At 38.1% G+C, this 25,630-nt stretch overlaps 1 protein-coding gene across 3 annotated transcripts in view; it reads right to left on the reverse strand.

Moving 5' to 3' along the window:
* Abca3 (ATP binding cassette subfamily A member 3) overlaps nucleotides 1-25,630 on the reverse strand; it is a 199,481-nt gene that overhangs the window by 17,459 nt on the left and 156,392 nt on the right. For all 3 annotated transcript variants that reach the window (XM_083110291.1, XM_083110289.1, XM_083110290.1), the window contains exons 23-30: nucleotides 22,934-23,059; nucleotides 19,804-20,013; nucleotides 16,884-17,084; nucleotides 10,812-10,923; nucleotides 9,502-9,700; nucleotides 8,405-8,592; nucleotides 3,934-4,104; nucleotides 1,370-1,544 (exon numbers count right to left, since the gene is read on the reverse strand). In XM_083110291.1, coding sequence (XP_082966417.1) covers nucleotides 1,370-1,544; nucleotides 3,934-4,104; nucleotides 8,405-8,592; nucleotides 9,502-9,700; nucleotides 10,812-10,923; nucleotides 16,884-17,084; nucleotides 19,804-20,013; nucleotides 22,934-23,059 — 1,382 coding nt within the window. The remainder of the gene's footprint in view (nucleotides 1-1,369; nucleotides 1,545-3,933; nucleotides 4,105-8,404; nucleotides 8,593-9,501; nucleotides 9,701-10,811; nucleotides 10,924-16,883; nucleotides 17,085-19,803; nucleotides 20,014-22,933; nucleotides 23,060-25,630) is intronic.

Below are 25,630 nucleotides of genomic sequence, written 5' to 3' on the forward strand. Positions count from 1 at the left end.
TACCCTTAGATACAAAGATACAATGTACTTCTCAAAAAGCTAAAAATATAGGTTAAAACACTGTCATCTTCTCCCAGCGTGGAAGATAAACAGTTAGGAAGGTTAGAAGTTTGTCTGAGGATATTAAAATCAGTGCATTCGATAAGAATATGCTGATCACTTAAAATAACATTACATACGCGATATATGAGCCCAACCCTTGCAGCAATTGACGATGTGTAAGATGACTGTGCCCAATGCAAGGTTGAGTTAAAATGACTCTTCTCGATGTGAGGGGTGGTATGAGGATGAAGAACTTGATCACTGGTGATTCTATGCACTAGAACTGTGATTTTACATTTTTTTACTTTATAATACTGTGGTATTTCAGTGATTCATTTTGTTTCAGTTTGCTTTTAAGTCAGAAAGAATAATGGGGACTGGACCTACAGTTTAAAGTGGGATCCAAACCACAGTGCAATATGCCTCCACTGGGTATCGAACGTGGGACCCCTTGATTACAAGGCGACAATGTTACCACTATACCATCAGGAAGGTTACTGTGCTATTTGATCCCAATGAAGCAAAACATTACAGAAAATTGCCCAGATATACATTTGTCTGTGCTCTAGGGCCGGCTTTAGACGAGAGCATTTCCTTTAACATTTTTGCTAGCATAAATGCTACGTAAATGCTTCCAAAAATCTCATAGCAGATAGTAATTGACACAGAAGCATTTCATGTAACTTTTCAGTTAGCTTTTGCGATTACAATGTATAACATATACAGCACGAAAGGCACGTTGAGTTACACAACCTATGCTCAGTGCACAGTGTTTACAATTGAAGGAATCTTCCATACGTGTACAGTAAACGATGTAAAGTATGTATTTAAGCAGCGCCATTGTTTTATACGAAACGTTATTCCCTTCGATTCAATAGTTATAGGCTTTTAAAAATGTGAAGTGATACATTGTTTACATCTCACGTGGCCGCCATTACATGTTCACTCGTGACCAAGAGGCTGCTTCTGATTGGTTATGCTGCAAAAAATGCTACGGAAATAGGACAGGTTCTATCCTTGAGAAATGCTATGAAATATGCCATGGCATCTGAAATACCATAAGATTTTTCACCTTACACGGTAGCATTTTGGTCATGGCACAAATGTTAAGAAAAATGTTAAGGAAAATGCTCATGATGTGAGCACCAAAAGCCTTTGGCTTGAATCCTACTCTGGGTATGAGTGTCCATTTGCAAATCAAACAATGGAATGCACATTGTCATAATTTGCATACAGGAACGGAAACATTATGCTACGAAAAAATAATAAAATAAATACAGTGCAATTGGTTGAAATCTAGTTTAATAAGTGGAAGCATTATACTTACCAAAGTACGAGCAGGAAGAAATGAAGGCCTGTGATCGTGTGTTGCAGAAACTTTTATTGTCAGTGTGTACCCTTCTGCAAATTTGTTCTTCAAGTGTTGAGCTGAGCCTAGGCATTTGAAGGATCCATTCACCATAATTGCTATTCTCGTACAGAGGGCCTCGCATTCTTCCATGCTACAGACAACGAACAAAAATATGATAAAGACAAAACATAAAAGATCAAGATTTCTGTACAAAAACTGGGTACATTTTGGGAACAAAAGCATTATATAGAATGGTATTTCAGTGTTAAAATTGTGAATATAACCCTACATTTGATTTGAAAACGACACATATTACACAAAATAAATATTTTCCTTCCAATAGTACATTTATGTAGTTATCAAAGTATTAACCGGCCCTCATAGCGGAGTGGTTAGCACATCGTGCTAGGACGCCAGGGGTTCTGGGTTAGAATCTCAGCATGGGCATGGATGTTTGCGAGTGTCCATTCATCAGTTTCATCATGTCATCACTCATCCCCATCTTCGCAAATTAGCCAAAAGTGGCACAAGAAGTGAAGTAAAATAAAGCTAATCAATCAATCAATCAATCAAAGTATTAAGCTTATTCCTGTATAAAGAAGTCCATTCTTTTGAAATATTTACAGCAGAATTAAGCAGTTTTTCTGTGATTTGTGTAACTCACAGGATAATTTAGACTTCGTGTTGGTCTTTCGAGTTTATTTCACATTTTGTAGATCGTTTTCGTGAGAAAACATGGCAGGAAAACGTACTCACATTTTTCAGAAACACGATTTTTACCCAGGATTTCTCTTGTAATAAAGACAGACAATTGCATAGGAATTGTAGCTTTCCTGGTGAGATGATTCTCAAACAGGAGTTCTCAGGTTACCACCCAGTTTGATTCGATGTTAGTGTTCAACATTTCGAGGGCATACATCAGGAAATATTGAATTGGTGTCCAGTATAAAGTTATGTATGTGAGTGTGAAGGGGATCCAGAATGAACCAATCACAGGCAGAACCTAAGCTCCCCTCCTTCACACTCACATATATAACTTTATACTGATCTCCAATTGAACGTTCCCAGATGATGAGCGCAATGTATGTGTTTGAAACGTTGAACACTAACATCAAATTAACCTGCTGATAACACGAGAACACCTGTTCGAGACAATTGTATAATATAGGATGCACATGAAGTTTGAATCAGAGGTATTGACAAAGATGGGGCACTGACAAAGATGATCAAGTGAAGGTACTTCTTCTTTGTGCACAACAGGGATGGATGTGGAGGAAAGTGTCAAACCGATCCAATAGGTGACACCTGGAGAGGTCAAGAAGCTCTAGTGCAGTTGCAAAATAGCATGAAACAGGATTGTTCACAACAAGCAGTTTTGTGGCAAATCAGTGGTAAGTGAAGAACGTTCAAGGAAACATCTTGAAACATTTGAGAAACAAAATAATATACAAGGGTTGGATAAAAAGTAATGGCAACACTGCTGTCCCGTGAAAGGGGCGAGTCACAGTGCCACAAGCGTTTCGTGGCTGATAAAGGAATGTCAGGTGAGGAAGTATAGTGAGTGGGAGCGATTGTATGTTATTCAGTCAAAAACAGCAGTGCTCTGAAGCAGAGGACGAGAGTGCAAGCGCCCTAACAATATCTTAGGCATCTCTCAGGCAGATGGTCAACGCAGCCTATTTCTGCACCTTCTCGCAACACCACCTTCGTCTCACATTAAGAAGGAAGCGACGGCACGGTGTCCCATCATCCTGCTTGACAATGCAAGGTATCACACTGCGAACAATGTGACGGCGCTCCTGCATAACTGGTAGTGGGAGGTACTGGAACATCCACCGTATTCACCGGTATGAGACCGTATGATTACGACCGTTTTTTTCAAAATGAAGGAACCACTGGGCGGAAAGCACTACGACACGCGCGAAGCCATCATACGTGCTATAGGACGGTCACTGCGGGACATCGACAGAGATGGACGTGCTGACGGTGTACGACGCCTTCCATACGTGTGACAGAAGGTCGTAGAGATCAGGGGCAATTACTTTGAAGGTATGTAACACATGCTCCTCTGCCAATACAGTCAAGTACCAATTATACCAGTGTTGCCATTACTTTTTATCCAACCCTTGTAATACAGTTATTTTTAGTGGTTTCTATTTTACCTGCGATGTTTGGCCCTGGTTTCCCAGAGCTTTTACAAGTTTGGACCAAGATAAAAACACACATAACCTTGCATGGCTAGTCACTATCAGTCAACGAAGTGTAGCAGTCGCTGAAATAGTTACTGGTCCTAGATGTAAAAAGGGTCGGTGAACCAAAATATGACTACTTAATATTTTCAGTGTACCTTTTTTTTCCTGGGACACCCTATATTAACATTAATAAATTATCTTGACAACTTTAATCTGCTACAGGGCTTAAGTGTCGTGGTTGGAATTAGAGAATATTGTCACTGCTATTGCTTTAAAGTATTATTAACTCTATCCTAGAAGGAACCGCAACATTAATGAACATGAAATCAGACACAATTGTTAAGTTACCTGTGTGACGTCAGAATGATCGACTTGCCGCTGTCTCTCACTTTGCAAATGACGTTCCACAGATGCCTCTTCGCCACTGGATCCATTCCTGTTGTTGGTTCATCGAGGTACACAACATGTGGGTTGCCGACGAGAGCCACAGCCGTGCTGAGTTTTCGTTTGTTTCCTCCGCTGAAACAAATAAGTTACTCAGTGAATATAAGGGAAAAAAATGCTCAGCTTCAAGTTATTCATGATACAGGCATTAATTGATGCTGGGAGATGAAAGGCAAGAAGATGAGCTGGATTGCAAGCAGTGGACATCATGTTTTTATGCGAGTCTCTGATGATCAGAAGTGTGTGAAATGTGGGAAACCTTGTTCATTGATGTGGTCTATTTTACTTCACTTTTCTGCCACTTTTGGCTAATCATGAGGATGAGTCATGATACGATGTAATTGATGAAGGAACACTAATAAAGAACACATTACATTTTCCACAAGATTCACTTAAACCCTTGTGGTCTCAATACAACAAAATTATAGAATTTTCCCCCAGATTTTGCATAGTGATAACTAGGGAATGGAACTTTAGAAAAATAAATGTTTTTTTCTGCGATAAGATAGAGACCCTCGTTTTTGCCAAAATTCTGATCATAGCCTTATATGTCAACACAGCAAATTTTATTTTACATAAAAACACATATTCTCCAGTTTTCCGTATGTAAATACATATTTTGCGAATTTTCATTTTAAATACATAAAATCAGTCATTGACTTCAGCTACCTCGAAATCATCGAAGGAAAAATGTTTATTCTCCGCACCTCTTTCATATCGAGAGTGTTAGGTTTGTTTTGTCTTTGAACACGCTCGCTGGCAGACTTCTGGTGCCTCGCCTACGTTCCTATTGGGGGAAAATATTACCCCCACTGGATCTAACGCACAAGTGCTAATGTCTAAATGTACAGACATTTTTGGGAAAAACCAAGGTTTTCAAACTTTGTGCCAAATCGCACGTGTTTTGGAAGGTGAAGTAGAGGAAGAGGAAGCTTTGGAAAACTTCAGCGTTAGTGGCATTTCGTGCTTCAAATATGCAAGAATTGTAAAACTATGGGGATCCACTGCAACTCTTCCAAAAAATAGCTCACTAAGAGGTAAGCATTTAGAAACTTATTTCAGGTGTTAAAAATGCATGTAATATTTTGTTTTTGTTACCAAATGTTTTTTTTTAATTTTTGTCACATATTTTCCTGTTTTTATCACATATTTTCAACATTTATGACACATAAAAAAATAAATATTTCTGAGTTTTTTGACACATAAAGTTCCGTTCCCTAGTAATAACATGCAGGGACATAGTAGCTTGGATCCCATTTCAAGCTGCAGGCCTGGTTCCAATTAGCCCTTCAGTGCATAAAGTGGTCTTAAAAAAAACAAAGAAAAAAACAAAAAAAAAAACTAAGATTTTTGCCATCTTGTTTTGGAAAGAAACATAATTGTAAGATTAGGATAACATTTTGGAAATTTGGAGGAGGCTCTATATTATGATGTTAATTAGGAGGTACTATTATATACGAAGAAACATGATACCGGTGTAATGTTTTCGTGCAGCATTTTTTGACTCAGGATTTTAAGCATATTTGATGAAGTGACGTGCTCGACGTCATTAAGATAATTGACTCTACTTAACACTATAACGACAGCTACAATGACTATACGTTTTTTTCGTATCGGGTCGATTGGGCCCGGGGAAATATTATACTTTTTTTTCAGGGGTTTAAATTTTTTAATTTATATCAATGACTGAAATTTATTAATGACATTTACATGTTTCTAATATGTAACATGTTTTACAAAAGTACTTTAAACATTGAATAACATATATTGTAAAGAAACCCTTGAGTTTTGAGTATAATAGTTTTCTTAAATTTGGAACATTTTTATCATACGTCCAGTTATCATTAATGATTTGTAAGAATTAACATTATTTTATTATCTACTTTTTGTCAAAAATAACTTACAACATCGATTAACATGTGTTACATAGAACACGTGAATGCTGAGTACAAACGTTTGCATACATTTCGAGCACACTGTTCTTGTTTTCCGATCGATTTTTGATGGACAAATATGACACCTCCTTCTGGAGTGCTTCTGTACACCTTGATCTTAATTTGAACATCCGTTGGTTTGCTCGTCCATTACTAGTTTGCCACTGAGCTCCTTTCCCAGGTACTGCAAGAATCTTCTACGTCTACCAGATTTGGCTCCCAATTCTTATGGATGTACTGTTTGGTACAAAACAAATGCATTTAGTGCACAGAAGTCGATCATATCATGATATATGACCATGGCCATCTCCGAGCTTTTCGTTTCATGCTGTAGTTTCGTACCATTTTGTGTTATTAGCTGTGCTGTGGAAGCGTCGATTTTCGGCTGTTCATGGAACGTAGAAAGTAGAATCACCACCTTGTTCTTCTTGGGGCAATATGATGCTATCATTAGATCATCTTGAAATCCAAACAAAGTGGAGCAACACACTCGGTGTTTTGTGGCAGTAAACTCTGGCGGCAGCTCTCCTTTGTTCTTTCGCATCATGCCGACCAGAGTAAGTTTCTTGGCAAGTAAATCCCTTGCAAGAGATACACTCGTGAAGAAATTATGGCACGTGATGTTTCTTCCACTACCTTCGATTTCCTTCACTAATCCCTTCACTACTCTCTCTACTTGATTTTTCTCCCTATTAACTCCAGCTTCCTTTCCTTTGTAGATTTGAGCCTTCAAAACATAAGCTGTTTGAGAATCACAAATCAGCCACAGCTTGATTCCGTATTTACCAGATTTCGACGACATGCACTGTCTAAAAGGGCATCGCCCTCTAAAATAGACCAGTTGTTCGTATACAGTCATGATGCAATCAGGAATGTACGCTTCTCGGAGGTAAACAGTCCAAGTCTCGAATACATCTCTTATAGGTTCGAGCTTATCTGGAGACGAGACACGAGACCTAAGCTTTCGTGTATTTGGTACGCGAGCCATTGTATTTCTTCAATTATATACAAGAACTCGTGAGAACTAACAAATTCGTCGTCCAAACTACACAGATGCTCTGCACCAAACAAAGTGTGCATGCAAATTCGTTCAGAAAGTTCAGGAAAATTGCGGCACCTGTGCTTTGAAACCAAAAAACTGAAATAACCAAGAATGGTTATGCAAACTATTGTTGACAAACAAAAAAATCCTTTTCTGCAGTATCCGTCTGCAACTTAGGATATTTGTTTTTCCTGGGTAAACTGAACAGGCAAAGGGTACTGTATACGATTTCAATTGATTGATTTGTTTTATTTTACTTCGCGGTTTGTGCCTTTTGGCTAATTTGCGAAGATGGTAATCAGTGATGAAATGATGAAATTGATGAATGGACATTTACAAAGAACCATGCCCGAGGGGGATTCGAACCCGGAATCATTGACGTCGCAGTGCGATGTGCTAACCACTCAGCCACGGAGTCCAGGAATACGTTTTTCAAGGTTTTGACTGTTTGAAAAGTCACAGAGGCGAAGAGGGATATTTCTGCAGTAGAAAAAAAATAGGCCTACATATTTAAAAATTAAAATCGGGCCTAAAGGACCCGCCCGTCCGCAACGCGAGTAATACATTTTCTGACCAAACTTAAAAAATAACCAAAGATTACAATAAATTATTTCAAAGGCCTTCGAAATTGACGAAAAGTTACGGAAGGAGAACACATTCATTTTCAGCATAAAAAAATTAAACAGGTATAAAAATTGAAACCGGGCCTAAAAGACCCGTCAGTCGTTACATTGTTAAACAATTTGTTCTTGAATAATTAGTCAACTCACACATTTAATTTTGGACTGGGGTTAGTTCCGGGGTATGGTTCTCTTGCGAGACTGAAGCAACACGCAAAAACGTGTCACGTCCGTCCCAACAAGAAACTTGTAATTATTAGTGTATATTTGCATCCATGGCCTCAAGCACATCTTTTCCCATCGCAAAATTAAATTTTCCACCTAATACATTACAGAATCCAATGAAATCATGTAGCTGCTGCGGTTCAGACAGCCTCATGGTATACATACATAAAGTATGGTTCTTGAACTTAACGCACACCAGAGAGAACAACATGTAATAATTATTCTTCACAACACTTACATATTATTTGACAGGAACACCAACCATTATAGCAACACAGAAATAGGAGAATGACTTTCACATGAACATGGATAAAAACTATTCCATAATTTTCTAACACATCATACAGTTTTTTAACTTCTTATTATTATAATTTAATTAAATCCATGCCATCTGAAAGTTAATCCCTAAGACTGGCATTATTTTCACTTTTAAATTGGCAAGAACTTTTAATGTATAGGCAGAGAATATCATAGGAACATGAACATGAAAAATGAACAATTCCTGTGTGTAAATGTTACGAGATCCTAAGACGAAGAGAATCAATTCGCATCACCTGTACTCCTTGACCATCTTGTTAATATGTTTAGTGAATAGAAGCTCGTCGGCCAACTTGTCAATGGTTGAAGGAATTTGAAACTTTGGAATTCCTCGGAGGAGGCAAAACATGTGAAGCGTCTCTCTTCCTGTCAGCTCTTCAATTAGTGCATCAAACTGTGGGCAGTAACCAATTACTTTCTCCACCTGCAACAAACAATTAACAGTTAATTAAATAATGCAGAAATTTCCTCATGCTTCTACTCGAATAACACTTTATGTACACATTTTTGTTCCCAATAGTTCATCTGCAGGGTGTACCAAAATTTACAATACATAGGAAAGTAATAATATATACACCGCATCACCAACTCTATTGTACACATATCTCCAGATTTGCTAATGCGTGTTCATCAAGAGTGGGAGAAATGTATTGCAACATGTGTTCAAACCAATGGTAACCACATAAAGCATATTATATGAATACATTGTTTCTTATCATAACATATTTATTTTTCTAATGTATTGCAACTTTTGGTCCACCCTGTATATATTTTTCCTATGTATTGCAACTTTTGTTCCACCCTATATATATATTTTTCTTATGTATTGGGACTTTTAGTCCACCCTGTATATATGTTTCCTATGCATTGGGACTTTTGGTCCACCCTGTATATATTTTTCTATATATTGCAACCTTTGGTCAACCCTGTATATATTTTTCCTATGTATTGTGACTTTTGGTCCACCCTGTATATATATTTTTCTATGTGCTGAGACTTTTGGTCCACCCTGTATATATATTTTCCTATGTATTGCAACTTTTGGTCCACCTTGTATATATTTTTCCTTTGTATTGCGACTTTTGGTCCACCCTGTATATAAAATTTGTATATTTTAGTTTATTTTACTTCGCTTTTCTGCCACTTTTGGCTAATCACAAAGATAAGATGAGTGACGATATGATGAAATTGATGAAGGGACACTTGCAAAGAACACCCTTGCCCAGGCCGGGATTCAAACCCGGGAATGTAAAAGTATCAGCAGTGGTACAGGTTAAACCCTAGTAATATTTAATAGTTAGTTAGTTTAATAGTTAAAGAACCAAACAATTACCATTTTCATTTGAGTTTTGAGGTCGAGTTTATTAAGATAAGCATCTCCGGAAGAAATCTTTTCATCTCCTGTAAGCATCTTGAAGGTGGTTGTTTTGCCTGCACCGTTGACGCCCAGCAACCCGAAGCATTCTCCACTCTTAATCCCGATGCTCAGGCCGTTCACTGCTAGGAACGAACCATAATATTTTGTTACATCCCTGAAAGAATAACATATTGATATATTTAAGCCTTCAGGTCATATCGCAGGATGATTATTCTAATACTACACAAAATCCACTCATTTCATCGAAACAAATTACAGTAAAACCTCGTTAATCCGGACTAATGGGGGGGATAAGTTTACCGGTTTAACAAAAGTCCACATTAACGGAAATAGCCTAAAAGAACAGTAGAAAGTGCATTAAAACTCCGTTTATAGCAACAAAACATGTTTATTATGGTGTATTTAAAGGGCATAGGCCTAATTACACAACAGTACAGTACAAAGTCTACAGGAAACAGAATTTCATCAGTGCTTGACTGCCTCCTTTTCTTTGGGAAGTTCTCTTGTTGACTTCTAGCCACATTTAAAACCTTGCATTCAGCTCTCTCTCTCTCTCTTTTTTTTTGGGGGTTTTACTGTATCTGGTTTATCTAAATTTTCTCAAATAAATTTTGACATAATTCTGCAATGTTTAAACTTCCTTGAAATGTGTTTACTGTATATTTTTAATGGAAATACAAAATCTATTTTCCGGTTGGAAGAAAGATGACGTTTAAAGTATTTTGTTTTACTTACTACCACCTGTAGTATCAAATTAGCATTTAGTACATGCAGAAAATTTATATTCATGCATTTTTGTGTATTTTTATGAAAATTCCTGAATTTACCAGTTTTTCCAAGTGTTTTTTGATAACTGTCCAGACTGCTCTAAAATGTTTTAAATTTTTTGGTTTTCAACTTTGCATGCTATTCAAATCAATTAAGTTTATTTCACATCATTGAAAACCAATGATTAAAATGAACTGTAATCATTATTATATGAAATATCTTTAACCAAGAAGTGACTACCTGGAGGAATAAGTAAAATTTAATTTATCTAACTTTTCCAGGTTTTTAGAGAATTTTTCACTTGTGTAATGATTTTCCCAACTTTTTAGGAATTTCCAGAATTACAGAACCACTGGGGTCAAACCTGGGAGTCTTTGATTACAAGACGATAACATTACCACTACACCATTAGGGAGGCTCAGTTATGTGTAAACTTGTTGAAAATACATGTAAGTATATCTTATTGCTTAAACTGACTCATAAAGTAAGATACTTACTTCATTAACAGTTTTTCTGACTCTATTAGGAGGTCGTGTGGCGTTCCTCGTATTCTCTCCTTTTCCTTGGCCACATCACTATCTTCTTCCTCACCTGGTTCAGATTCAGACCCTAACAAAAGGGAAAGAAACACCAGTCACAATCAGGAAATGCTTCTGTTGTTAAGCTAATTGTTCACAAAATTGCATGCTTTACATCTATATAAATCAGGGGTAACCTAACATGGTTAATGTAACAACCGCATGCAACCAATTTCTAATGCTTGAAAACTGGACTGCATACAGTTTCACTAATAAATGCTCATTTGTCACAAATCAAAATATTGAGAGACACATGTAAATAATAATACGAAGCGTGTCAGGAAAGTAAAGATACAATGGATATATATCTTGTTGAAAATATGTCGACAACACTGACAGTAACCTTAATCCCTATCCTTTCCAGTAGCGTTCATACGTAACTGCTGCGCTGAGTCTTATGTGCTGGAAATGGCTGCGGTGATTAAGAATCTCGCCAAATACAAAGTCCGGGCTGTGATACGGTTTCTCCAGGAAAAAGGCGAATAACCAGCGGACATTAATCATCACATTGTGGAAGTTTATGGAAACATTATGAATCGTCAAACTGTGATGAAGTGGTGGGAAGTAGGACATATATCCATGACGAGCGAGAGATCATCTGTGATGTCTGATGATCTTAAAGGAATGGCACGACACCACTTCATCATATTTTGATGATTCATAATATTCCCATAAACTACCGCAATGTGATGACGAATGTCTGCCCGTACTTCGTGGGATTTTTTATCGCCGCAGCCATTTCCAGCACGTATACAAGACTCAGTGCAGCACTGCGAATGAATGCTACTGGAAAGAGTTAGATCAAGGTTACTGTCAGTGTTGTCAACTTATGCTTTACATATTTTCCCTAAGATATATATCCGTTGTATCTTTACTTTCCTGACATGTCTTGTATTTATTCACATGTGTTTCTTAACCCTGCACTAGGTGCTTAATTTTTTGTAACATACTTAGGCGTGTGAGGCACACCAGTCCTCCAACCCTTTAACTATCTTACCGTGCTGAACATTCTTTCCTTGTCTTTCTTCTAATGCAACCTGCAATTTTCTGCTGCACCTCCTAAGTGATGTAATATAATAAAGTAAACATGACATTGCTTTGGTTGATACATACACGACTGTATGTATACAATTAAGTAGTGAGACTGATTTTATATTGTGAAAAGGAAACAAAATAATTGAATATTGCCTGTTTATTACTCAAAAGTACATCCCCCCTGTATCAATACAGCAATTGGCATGGTTGGCCAACGATTGATACGACATCTACAAGTCTTCCTGTGGTATGACTTGAAGATTGGACATCACAACCTGTTGGATGGTCCTGTGTTCATCAAAAGTGTGTAATTTCAGCAGCAGCTTCACTTTCAGGAACAGAAAATAATCACAGGGGGATAAATCTGAAGAGGAAGTTTCAACATATTCATTTGTTTTTGGACCAGGAATATCCAGACAAACATTGCTCCCTGGCACCGTGCATTATTGTGGAACAGGAATCAACTGCCCACCTCAGGAAACTGAGCTTGGAGAGGGTCAGTTCTCTTTCATAATCATTCAGAGCACTACGACAACAACAGCCAATTACAATTTGCTGTCGTAAAAAACACAATATTGTCTTCACCTATCTATCCTGCGATTTGTTGGTTTGTACAAGAACCGTAGTGAAAATGCTCTGTTTTGTCCTCCACAACAATAGAATTCAAGACACGTTTATTCCCGCAATCAGTTTTCAGTGTCTTTCATGAAACTTGATGTTCATTCGCTACTCCGTAGCTATTACATGACAACACCCTTGCACCTCTTTCACGACATGGCAGCATAATTCCCAGCATGCCCTTCGCAAGTTCATGAGGTGTTGCCAGGTTGTGGATTATGTACCACACTACATTATGAACGTGTTACTTCACAGATAGAATGCACACATGGGACAATATAAAATCAGTCTCATTACTTAATTGTCAGACTGTGTATTTAGGCACAAAGGGGACAATACAGAATTGTGCTATCTTTCCAAGAAAAAGAAACTTGAGAAATGTGGTTTGAGGCTCATTTTTATTGTAATGCCTTCAAATCACCTTCAATTTATTTCTTTCATGCGTGTAGAAATAGCTTCTATATAAATATAAAATCTCAGAGGATATTTACAATGTAAAAATGGATATTTTTATTACACTTTTATTTCTGGCATGGTGAAAATTTCACCTTCTTTCTATAATATAACAACACACACCAGAATCACATAAATACTTCGATCAGAATCAGTTCGAAAAATAATTGACAAGTGTACCACAATCAGTAAATTTCTTGTTCCATCATATAATTAATGTACATGAACATTTATAGAGAGAAGTGATGAAAATTTTAAGAATATAAAAATAAAAATCTTGACTGCCACACCGGAGACCCAGGTTCGAATCCTTGGGTGGATGATCTAAGATCGTAATTTTTCTGGCCTTGTCTTCGCATAAAGCTGCTGCGGGACTCACCCAGCCTCAAATCCACCTAGGGACAACCCTGGTGGGTAAAGGCAGCCGGAGTGTGATGCTGCCCTACCCCCACATTCCCTAAATGTGTCTTCATGGCATGGTGCTAAATGCATGATGACCTTTACCTTATTTTACCTTACTATTGTCCCGGCTACCAACCGTCATATCAACGTCCATCCCAGCCCGACCAATTCTTGCTGATCTCCTGCAAGTATCCTTGCATCAAGCACCATTTGTTCATTCATATTCCTTTTTCATTCCTAACATTAACACATTGACTGCCGTGTGTATGATATGTCATACACATGGCTTCTTGCTTCTGGGCCACGTGTATGCTACTCCATACACAAACAAGAACCTGATTCTTAGCCGCGTGTATGGAAACGCATACACAGTTCAAGCAAAACTATATGACTGTTAAATAGCAGTGGCGTACAGCTAAGATGGGGCAGTAATAATTTTAATTTCTGTAATGTCTTACAAGAGTAAAAAAATCTTCAAAACTTTATTTACGCTTACGTATTCTTTTCACTAGTACAAATGTATTGACAACTAAAAAAGAAGGGTAAATGTGTAAATACAATTTTTTTCTGGTTGGAATTCACAGTAAACGATTATACATTATGGAGTACATTGCTAGTACATCATAATTCTTACAAAACGATTCGTTATATAATATTTTTTTGTAAACTTATGTTCCTTGTAGATATATAGATAGATATAAGGATGACATATTTTATACCGAACACTTTGGAAGTTCAATGGTTTTTGTTGAAACACTCCCGGCACATAAAAGGATGTTTGGGACATTTGTCAAATACTGTCTTCACCCACCTGGCAAACTTCCTTCTTGTCGAGTCAGAATTTCCACTTCTGCCATAGATTTTGTAGCAATGTTCACAGCGTCCTTGCTTCTTTCTTCCATTATCCCCTAATTTGTTTATCAAGTGATGAGTTTGAGTTTTTCTGCCTTGTTGCACAGGTAAAGTGAGTTTGCTGTCCAGGAGGTAATTGTTCAGAAAGAATATTTAGGATTACAAGTTTCCTGAATTCATTTATGTGTATATTACTGGACTGGATGCAGTCACTGTAGATAATGTAGGCATTCATGAGAGCCGTTCCCCATATAAATTCAATAATAACTTTCTTGTACCATTTTGTAGTCTTTCGCAGAGCATTCCCATATGAAGCGAATTGATCACTTACGTCAATGAAGGACTTGCTAGTAATGTAATCAATAATTGCGGTAGGCTTTCTAATTTCTGAACTAGATCTTTCTGTTACAGTTACCTCTTCAGCAGAGTGAGCTGTAGATAGGACTATAACACATCTCTCTTATCTTTCCACTTCAGAATAGAGAGATCTCTTACAAGCTGTAACACAACAGTTTCAGGAACTGACATGTTACCGGCCGTTTACATTTCCAACGTAAAGAATAATGTTCCATGTATAGCCCCTGCTGGCACACAACTTGAAAACTTTCACTCCGTATTTATTCTTTTTGGAAGGGATGTACTGCCGAAATGAAAGTCTTCCCCGCCATGGTATCATACTTTCGTCGACACAATTTTTTCCCCCCGGTGTGTATATTTCTTGGAATTGTGAAATGAATTTTTTGGTGATGTTCGTAATTTTATGTAATCTATCATTAGGGACAGCACGTGAATTGTCTGCAAAATGCCACATTAGTAGAAGCAGTTCAAATCTGTTTCTACTCATTATACTTCTGGGAAGAGGAAAATCAAACAAAGCACTAGTGCTCCAGTAGTCTGATAATTTTGGTACTTTGATCACCACAAAATTTTAAAACAGCGTGATATTCGGAAAGAACAAGACAAAATGTGGTAACACAAAGCGAATAATTACGTGTATGAAATCATATACACGTGGCATACAACGTCAAATTGAAAACCTACGCCGCGTGTATAGAAATGCATACACACCACATAAACCTCAACAATGAGCTTAATTTCAATTGTATTGAGATATTATGCATACACATTTCATTCACAGTCGGTCAGTAACAAGAAAATCGGATTGGCCCAGAAGAGATACATTTTCAGTTACACGGTGGCAGTCAATGTGTTAATACTTACACTTCAAAGCCAATAATAACATATCACTATCTAAAACATTACATACTTTAACATAGACTCTGCTTAACATTCATAGAATCGTGTTAATGACTACCCCTTATCACATTCATAAACACTAATGCACATGACACACAATATAACCTATCCTAACAAAACATTACCCAACCAATTACACACTTAAGTAATTTTGTATCTATATCGTATCATGCTGAAGGCATGACTCGAATCCGGGACCCCGGGCACCATAGTCCGATAGTCTAATCATTTCATAAAAAGGGCCCGAGTATGAAAGAAGCTGGAAAGAGCTTCTTTCAAGTAAATGCCACCTGCGATCTTCAGCAGATACGAATTCTTCCGGAATCGCAGGAAAAATACTGCAAACACAGATTTACGCTGAAAGCACCGTTATTGAGAAACACGGTCTCTCAACGCCCGAAGTTCGAATTTCGTTTAAATAGCTCGGGAGAATATTTCTTCAAACAGTCGGGATCTGAAATCTATCGCATGCACAGTCGGTGCCTCGGAATTATACAAACTGTTGAACTAAGAAAGTTATGGTATGAATAGTTGTTGCCTCCGACTTAAAGTCGGATTACCGAACGTTACAAACGGAGTTACAGCGAGGAGTAGTACGCTATCGGAAAGAAGTTTTATTTCAGTAGTGTTTCATTAGTGTTCATCTACGAATCAGTGAGTCGATCGTCACTTCAAGATATACAGGTAACGAACGTTCCTAAAATCCTTGTCTATCATTCTCTCACACCTTTGCCAGACCAGTAAATTGTAGTGTTTAAATTTAATCGTGAGTGTTGTTCTTATTTCATGGGGCTATCCCCCTTGCTTAGTTAAGTGTAGACGTAACTCTTCAGAGCTACTCCCCTCTTACGATACACCTCTCGCAGCCAATTAACTTCGAATACGTATCAGGCTTCACATAGCCTATCAACGATCTCGAAAGATAAACAAACGGTTGTTTGTAAGTTACTCATAAATATTATTAATGTTAACCACTAACACACGCGAACCTCCTACCATTACTAACTTTTATTTTAATCTTACTAATCTCCTCGTAGAATGCTGTAACACCAACTTTGTTCAGGAAAACCAAACAAATTTGGTTCTTCACACTGGGCATTCATGCCAATGTCACAGTGAATTACTGTAAACAACAACAACAAAAAAAAAAGGAAAATAAAGGATGAATCAAAGAAAAGTGGGGGAATCCGTTAAAAAAAAATTGCGGAACTGATGCCCTGGGTTAATTTTCAGGTACCAGGGCATAAGCGCATACCTCCAAAAGTATGCAGGTGAAGGAGGGCATATTTGGGGGGTTCCCCCCTTTATTTAGTTTACTATTCTGATACTATCCTGAAACTTTTTTCGGGTACAAATTAGTGGGATGAGCCTTACCTTGAGCAACAACTGATGCCATTCGCTGGAAGTTTTGCGAGATTTCCTGAGGCAATCGAAGTTCAATCAAAGTCAGTATGTAAAAGAACAGCACACACTCCGATGCAAAATACCAGAGATTTCTTCCAATCCCTGGAGTGCCCATGTCATAGAAATCCTCAGTCCAGTCTATGCAGCCTGTTTCAGAACACTTGCCAGATGCTGCAATCAAGAAGTGGTGTATTATGTGATGGTGCATGTATACATTATGGTTTGGTGGCTGTGTTACATTGTTGCTAATGATGATGATGACATTGAGAGGGAGAGAGAGAGAGAGAGAGAGAAAGAAAATTTTTAGCTTTATGAATATTTACATGTTAATGGTACTTTTGTAAACCTTCTGCAACCTGAGGAGCAAAGTAACAAGCAATTTTTATGATTTTGTAAAAGTAACAGTTATTTGCCAAATATTAGGAGCATCCAGAAAGTAAGTTTCCCTGGGACCGTGCACAAAAAGGAAACATTATTTCATTCAATGATTTATTGCCACAGATACAGCACTTGTGCAGTTACTTGTCAACATAATTCCCGCCGGAATTCAGGCACTTGTCATAGCGTGGGACGAACTTCTGTATACCTGCTTCGTAGAAGTCTGCTGCCTGGGTGCCGAACCACTGTGTGACAGCCGTCTGAACCTCTTTGTCGCTGTGAAAATGTTGACCAGACAGGAACTTTTTCAGGTGCAAGAACAGGTGGTAATCACTGGAAGTGAGATCCGGGCTGTATGATGGATGATCGAACACCTCCCAACCAAACCTGTCCAAAAGGGCTACAGTGCACCTAGCCATATGCAGCTTCGCATTGTCGTGTAGCAAGATCACCCTGGCACTGAGCTTACTGCATTGCTTATTTTGAATGGCTCGTTGCAATATCCCCAGTGTTTCACAGTTAGCGTTCTCTGTTTGAACTTCGTCCTGCATGGAGATCCACTGTGACGCCAATACATGGACTGCTGCTTGCTTTCTGGGGTGCTGTATGCAACCCACGTTTCATCACCTGTGATGATCCGGTTGAGAAAATTGTCATCATCATGGTAACGCTGCAGAAATGTCAGCGCCGTGCCCATGCATTTCCCTTTGTGTTCGGGCGTCAGTTATTTCGGCACCCACCGGGCACACAATTTCCGGAACAAGAGGCATTTGGTAACAATGTCATGCAACAACGACCGTGAAATCGGCGGGAAATGGGTGCTGAGTTCTGTGATCCTGATGCGACAATCCTCCAATATGCGCTGTTGCACCTGCTCCACAAGCTCATCTATAACAGCCAATGGCCACCCACTGCGCTCGTTGTCATGCACATTTTGCCGACCTTCAGTAAATGTCCTGCACCAACGACGCACCATCTACTTGCTCATGACGTCTGGCCCATACACCTGGCACAGCTGACGATGAATTTTGATCCGCTGTATGTTTTGTGCATTCAAGAACTTGATCACTGAACGAACCTCGTACGTGGCGGGAGATGGACTAAAAGCGGGCATGTTTCATTGCTGCCGCGACGCTATTGAGGACTTTCGGGAGCCAGGGCATGTGCCTCTCACACATGCGCAAAACCTGTTTCAATATGCATGGCCTGCCACCTGTGAGCAAGTGGGAAACTTACTTTCTGGATGCACCTAATAGTATTGATGATATTTTTATGAGCTTGAAAACTTTTTGAATCTACCCCCCTCCCCATTCCCTAAAGTTAAGCTCCAAATTTGATTCTGCTCACCCCAAATGTGCCTATGACCAAACATTATTCTTCACAGAAATCCAATTATAATTATTTATTTATTTAGCTGGCCCTCGTGGTGGAGTGGTTAGCGCATCGTGTTACAACACCATGGGGCCTAGGGTTCAAATCCTGGCCTGGGCATGGATGTTTGCTATTTTTGTTTATACTGTAGTACAGTACTTTTGTTTTATTGATTTTCTTTAAGAATGCATGTTTTCGTTAAGTTTGAATTTGGGATAATTCAATTTTTTTTCATATCTGCTTGGAGTTCAAATTACAAAGATTCCACTGTATTGAAGTCAGTCTCCGTGGTGGGATGGTTAGCACAGAATGTTACGAAACCAGGAACCCCGGGTTCGAATCCCAGCCTAGGCATGTGTGTGTCTCTTCATTAATTTCATCAAATCATCACTCATCACTCATCCTCATCATTGTAATGCACATTCCACGACTGAATTAACACTTAACCAAACATCCTGAAGCTCCCCAGGACTACTGTTCTCAAGATTCCAGGAACATCTAAAAATCTACAATAACCAATAATAACCATTCTTTCCTCTTTTTTGTTGGCTTCCAGTAGATACACTTTCTTACTTATTTGTTTATCTTCTTTTTCTCCTAGATGACTATCCAACATTTGATATACCCTCATTTCATACTTTTCTTATCCACTAACTCAACTATAGAGCGACCACAAGGAAAAAAATCTTCGCTGAAAAGTGACCATGCAGCTTTCCCTTCTTCCGTTCAGCTTGGGCCATAAGAAAACATGCTTTACTCTGCCCCTCCCCTCCACGTGGGAGTACGGTGCACGGGAGTCGCGGGTCTGTGCAGGTTTTTTTGCTTGTGGTTCCACTATAATCTGATTACCCGAATATCCGCTCCAGTGTATTGTATTGTTTTGTGATATCATTGTATTGTATTGCACTGAATTATGAAATAAAAAAAAGAGAAAATGGGGGGAACCGTAAAATTCCACTGATATGATTCCCTGGTTTATTTTAGAGGCACTAAGTGCATACCCCTGAATGTATGCAGGTGGGGGTTGGAATACTTTGGGGGTTCCCCCTTTTTTTTTGTAATTAGCCAAAAGTGGCAGAAATGTGAAGTAAAATAAACCATATGAATAAAATTAATGAATCCACTGTATTTAATTACGTACCTTTACAGCATGGATTTGGCCTCAGATCACACACTAGTTCCAGCATTGGGCAGATTTCCATGTATTTCCTTGCACTGTCTAAGTTAAAGATGCACATGCCCAGATTGTAGTGTGGAATGATCATGAAGATCCAATCTAGTATTTTAGACACATCGACCAAGTCTAACTGTGGAGTTTGAAGTATGACAACAGTCATCATACCTCCCAAACCTGCAATGAAAGAAGTAGGGAGGAAAGTTTACAGTTTTTTTTTTGTTTGGAATGAAGATCTGTAGGATGGCCAAGACAAAGATGGAATGTTGAGATTAGCATGCAATGTTGGGTGCGTTCCTGAAGTCTTAATGAAACAAACAAATTCAACAAAGGTAACTTGGCTCATGAACCTAGTGAAACCATTTATATTACAGGCTTAAGGAATGCTCTAGGCGAAAGCACAGTGGAGGGCACGTCCTTCTGGCAGAACTAAACTCTACTCCGGGCACTGTTACTTATTTTAATCACATCTTAAGAACAATAATTCTTGAAGGTTTCCTGACGGCGAATATTGAAGAGGTTTTCTCGGGCAATCAGCCAGGTGATTTCTGAAAAGGGAGCTTTTGAGAGCTAACATCACTCTCATCTTCAGGGATTAAAATGCAGAGATAAGTCAGGGTGAAGTTATATATATTTGGTGTGGGAGGGGTCCAGTGTAGGTGGCGAGCCAATCATGTGGCGTTTCTCTGACTTCCGCACTCAAAGTCGACTATTGGTAACCAGGCTGGGTCCAGTTCGAGTCCCGTGTCCCTGTTAGTGTTTTCCTTTTCCCCGTGTATGGCTATTGCTTCTTTGATGAGACGGTCCCAGTAATTTGATGATCTCGGTGGTTGTGAAGTCAATTCTATGGCTCTCCTGGATGGAATGTTCTGCTAACCCTGATATTTCGGGATGGAAATTCTTGATGTAGCTGGCATGTTCTTTGCCGCTGTGTTCAATTGTCCTCCCCGTTTGTCCAATGTAGGCTTTACCACAGGGGCAGGTGATATGGTAAACCCCGGGTGTCTTCTGTCCTAGGTCATCTTTACGGTTTCGAAGTCAGCTTCTGACTTTCGATGGCGGTTTGTGGATCATCTTAACTTCACCCTGACTTATCTCTGCACTTCAATCCCTGAAGATGAGAGTGACGTCAGCTCTCGAATCTCGGAAGCCCATCCAGAAATCACCTGGCTGGTTGCCTGAGAAAACCTCTTCAATCTTAAGAACAGTTGAGGCACACCCATCTTGTGCATGTTGCTTCATTTCTCTATCTGTTCGAATTAAGTTGTGTTTTCTGAATTAGTGCAGTTTGAAGCTATCATGCACATGGATTTTCTGCAAGTAGCAGACAATTTTAATTAAACAAAACATGAATGAAATTCACTTCATCAAATTTATAACAGAATTTGTGGAACGGCCAGTGGCCATAACTCGTTTAACATGTTAAACTAGTGCAACTTTCAGAACGTTCCATTATCCATTGCCTAGTGCTTTAAACTATACTTATTCTTATGCTACATTTTGAGAGAACACATCTCTCGTCTTCAGGTGAGCAAATTTCTTTTTGCCAGTGGTAGGGATCAAGTTGCTTATACTGGGCTATTTCCTCAACATAGTGAATCATTTTGCCATGGTGTGTTAGTCGCATGTCACAGTGAATGTTTTTTTTTCACAGATTAAAGGACGTGTTTGCTTTTCACTTCAGCGTGAACTTCTGTGTGCATGTCACTTCAGTCTGAAAGCAAATGTATTTATTTAGTTTTTCTTGTCTGTCTGGTAGAGAGACTGACCATTCTTGCCCTCTCCCCCAGCAGCAGTGTCAATGTTGAAAATAATGTAAAAATGAAACATGCATGTATGCTTTAGCCACTACATCAAATGAACGTTTAGCAGGCTTCTATGAAAATTTGCCAATGAAACTGAATTTACTAGGGACTTTTATCATTTTTCTTGCTTGCATGTAATGGATTACCTATAGAACACAATAATAGTTGTCTTTCTTCAGTACCTAACTTTGTACACTCAGTATGACGATATGGTTTTCTGTAAGTCACAGTGTAACATGCAAAGGATGTAAGTGTTTTTGGTTGAATTAACAAAACACTTATTTTCCTGTAGTTTACAGTTATTACATGCATAAGAAAACAGTTTTTCTTTGTGACGTTTCAGGAGAACACACGCTCCTTTCATCAGACATTTATTTTCATTTTGACTAAAGATACAGTTATAACAATGGTTAGTAATTTTTTAAACAAAAAGAATCCGTTATATAATGGATGTTGTCAATGTTACATTGTTGTAATATAGCAACTTAAATGTGAAAAGAAGCCGTCTGTTTTATTTTTATTTCAGATTTTTTTTTTAAATTATGAATCACAAATATCATCAGGTAATTCAAATTCATCATTGTTTTCACAAAGTCTCTTGATGTTTTCTGTTACATTAAATTTTAAAGATGGTGGCTTACTCCATTTGTGAAAAAGAAAACTCCATACTGGATCCATGTTACCATTTTCATTTCATAAAACAGACTGCTTCTTTTCACAGTTAAGTTACTATATTACAACAATGTAACAAGCAATGCGTACATACAAGAAAAACTATTAACAAAACACTTTTGGTTAAGCTTTATGATAACTAAACAAACAAAATATAGTAGCATTTACTAAATTCGGTAATTCTGAACAAATTCTTAGGTAACCATAAGAAAAAAGCAAATGTGCTCGATGCTAAGGAGCATTTAGTACTGGTGAATAATCATGTCATTGTTTGGTTACTAAACCATTTTTTTCTTTTTTGCCAAACTTTCTTCTGTGAAGAGTTAGCAGTATTTTTAGGAGTGCAGAAGAAAAGTAAGCAGTATGCAAGCACCCCTTTGCACCCCCTAGTGCCGTCTCTGATCTGCCCTTCTTAGGTGCCTACAGATTCATCCTGCATACAGGTTCATCCCTTCAAAAATTGAAGTATAAATATGCCACTGACAACAATGACTATAAAATGGCACATATGTAAGTAACAATTTAAATATGGAACTGGAAAAATTAGCGGCAGTTTTCACATTAGTATGATATCATCGATTCATTAACCTCATTCGAAATAAATTACTACAATGTCTTACCGAGGAAGGTGTTTCCCATAGCCATTCTAGTGAACCCAGAGGATGGAACAGTAAACATGAAAGAGGCAAGGTATGTCATTGGGAGCATCGTGCAGCCAAATAGTAACAGAACTAAGAAAATCCTTCCTGAAATAAAAAAAAAAAAAAAATGAAACGCTTCATTAGTCTCCAAGTTCAATATTTATTAACAACAAAAAAATTATTTTTCTGATTTTAGTCTTGTTAAAAGTTGCACATACAAGGGACATTCCGAAAGTAAGTTTCGTCATTTTTTTCACAGGGAAGCTTTATTACAAACAGAAGAATACAATGTCATAACAAAGTACAATCTTTTGGCTATTTTTCCACATAGTCGCCACCGACATTGATACATTTGTTGTACCGGGAAATCAATTTCAAGAAATCCTCCTGGTAAAAATCGGTGCCCAGTGACTTAAGGAAGTTCTTCACAGCCTGTTGCACCTCTTCATTGCTTCCGAAGTGACGTACCAATAGTGCTGATGTCAACTCAGGAAAAAGGTGGAAGTCTGATGGGGCAAGATCGAGGCTGTAGGCTGGGTGATTCAATCTCTCCCATTCCAGACGACAAATGTGTTCTGCAGTGACCCTTGCTGTGTGGGGTCTTACATTGTCGCCCAAGGACAAAACCCCTTGACTTAAGAGCCCTGGTCTCTTGTGCCGAATGGCAGACTTCAGTTTGCTTAGTGTGTGGCAATAGCGTGCCGAACTTCCATTTTTGACCATGTTTCCAGAACACGTCTTTCTGCCATACTGGTTTGCACTCGAATGAGCTCAGGCACGTTGGTCTGCTGCTTATATCTATTCTTCGGCACTCTGCGCATGCGCCATCGCTCCTCTGCTGTCGCTCCTTCTGTCGTGAATTCAGGAAAGATTGTCTTTTGTTATGGTAATGTGTTTTCTCACTTTGTAATACAGCTTCCCTGTGAAAAAAAATGGCGAAACTTACTTTCGGAATGTCCCTCGTATGTTGCTTAAATTTTAATAAACTGAACTAAAATAAACCAGCCCTCTTAGAGCCAGTGCCTGCCAGGCTGCTATTTCATTGGTCAGCACAACTAGCCCCATTGTTGCTGTTTCCTGACTTTCGAGATCTTAGCCCACTACGTCTTCTTTTCAAGTAGGTTCTCACTTGTCCTCACGATGTTGGGTCAACACTAGTGTTAGGCAATATATCGCCCAGGACTTTATGTTATAACATATTTTTCAATTGGCTTCGGATATATTATTGAAGTGAGATCTTTACATATCTGTGAAAATCAGCCGAAATAGACAAACTTGACAAAGCAATATTTTGACATATTTCACCAATTTCGAGTTTTTACAACATAATTCTTCAATTTTGTTGTAATAAGACATATTTCTGTATAATTTCGTAGTTCTCTCGCACATAATCGGTTATTTCATAATTTTTTTCTTTGTAGCTTTAGCACAACGGATAGATCATATTGTCGATGACAGGATCTGGAAATTACGGAGGAAGAAAGGTGCCGTCTTTTCTTAGTACAGAACAATATACTCCACTTTTTTATCCCGCCGACAATTGATAGCCATGCAAACATTATTGAGGCAAAATGTTCTCTCTCATTGTTGCACGGGAAGTAAAGAAGTTTCGTTCTCATTTCTTTGCCTTTTTCGCTTTTCACAAAAATCAGTCAAAAGTAAAAATAACATTCTGTATATTACAGCCACTGCTCCACATACTCTATCAGGTATGGGAGAAATTCGAGAGTACTGTTGTGCATATTTTTGGCTTTACTGGGAATATTTCTGCATTTTTCTGACATATTTGTAATTTTGCATGACATATTTTCCAATTTATATGACATAATTACATACATATTTTACAGTTTTATAGAACATAAAGTCCTGGGCCCTAATCATGATATTAAAAAAATATCGTCCAGGCGATATGAAGTAGGCAATATATCGTCATGATATTTTGGTGATATATATCATGTTGGTGACATATTGTCATGCTATTTTGATGATATATATCGTGTAGGCAACATATTGTCATAATATTTGGTGATATTTATCATGTTGGCGATATATCATCACAATAATTGGTGATATTTATCGTGATGATATATCGCTGATGTCATGATATGGAATAAATATCCTATCGTATTGTCTGTGACGATATTTTCTTGATGATATATCTCAATATCAAAATTTCCGATATCGTCCATCCCTAGTGAACACCAAAATTTTGGATCTCCCACCAGGAATTGAACACAGGATCGCTTGCACCAGTATAGAGAGCTAACCAGTTGACTATGTTAGAGCACATGTGCATAAATGGTACAGATACGTTATATCATATGTAACATATCTATGAATGGATATTCAAATATTTATCAACACTAGTAAAATACTGCATTAATTTTGATGAAAATTCTAACATATACACTTCAACATTTGCACAATTTATGCTTAATAATTACAAGTGTTGGAATATAAAATATATGATGATATAAACATTTGTATGAAATGGTAGAAGATGAAAAACATATCCTTCTTCCTGTATTCTGTGCTCAATTGTTTCTACTTTGGTTAAGCTGTTCAGATACTAACTAACTGAACATTATTCTTGTTATTAACAAAAAAAAAAAAATGACAAGCTTCCTGATTTTTTAAAACTTGAAACGAACAATGTTAATTTCGGTGGCGTGAAGC

Source organism: Lepisma saccharinum, chromosome 24 (assembly GCF_977018435.1).
Source record: "Lepisma saccharinum chromosome 24, izLepSacc3.1, whole genome shotgun sequence".
Taxonomy (NCBI): Eukaryota; Metazoa; Arthropoda; class Insecta; order Zygentoma; family Lepismatidae; genus Lepisma; species Lepisma saccharinum.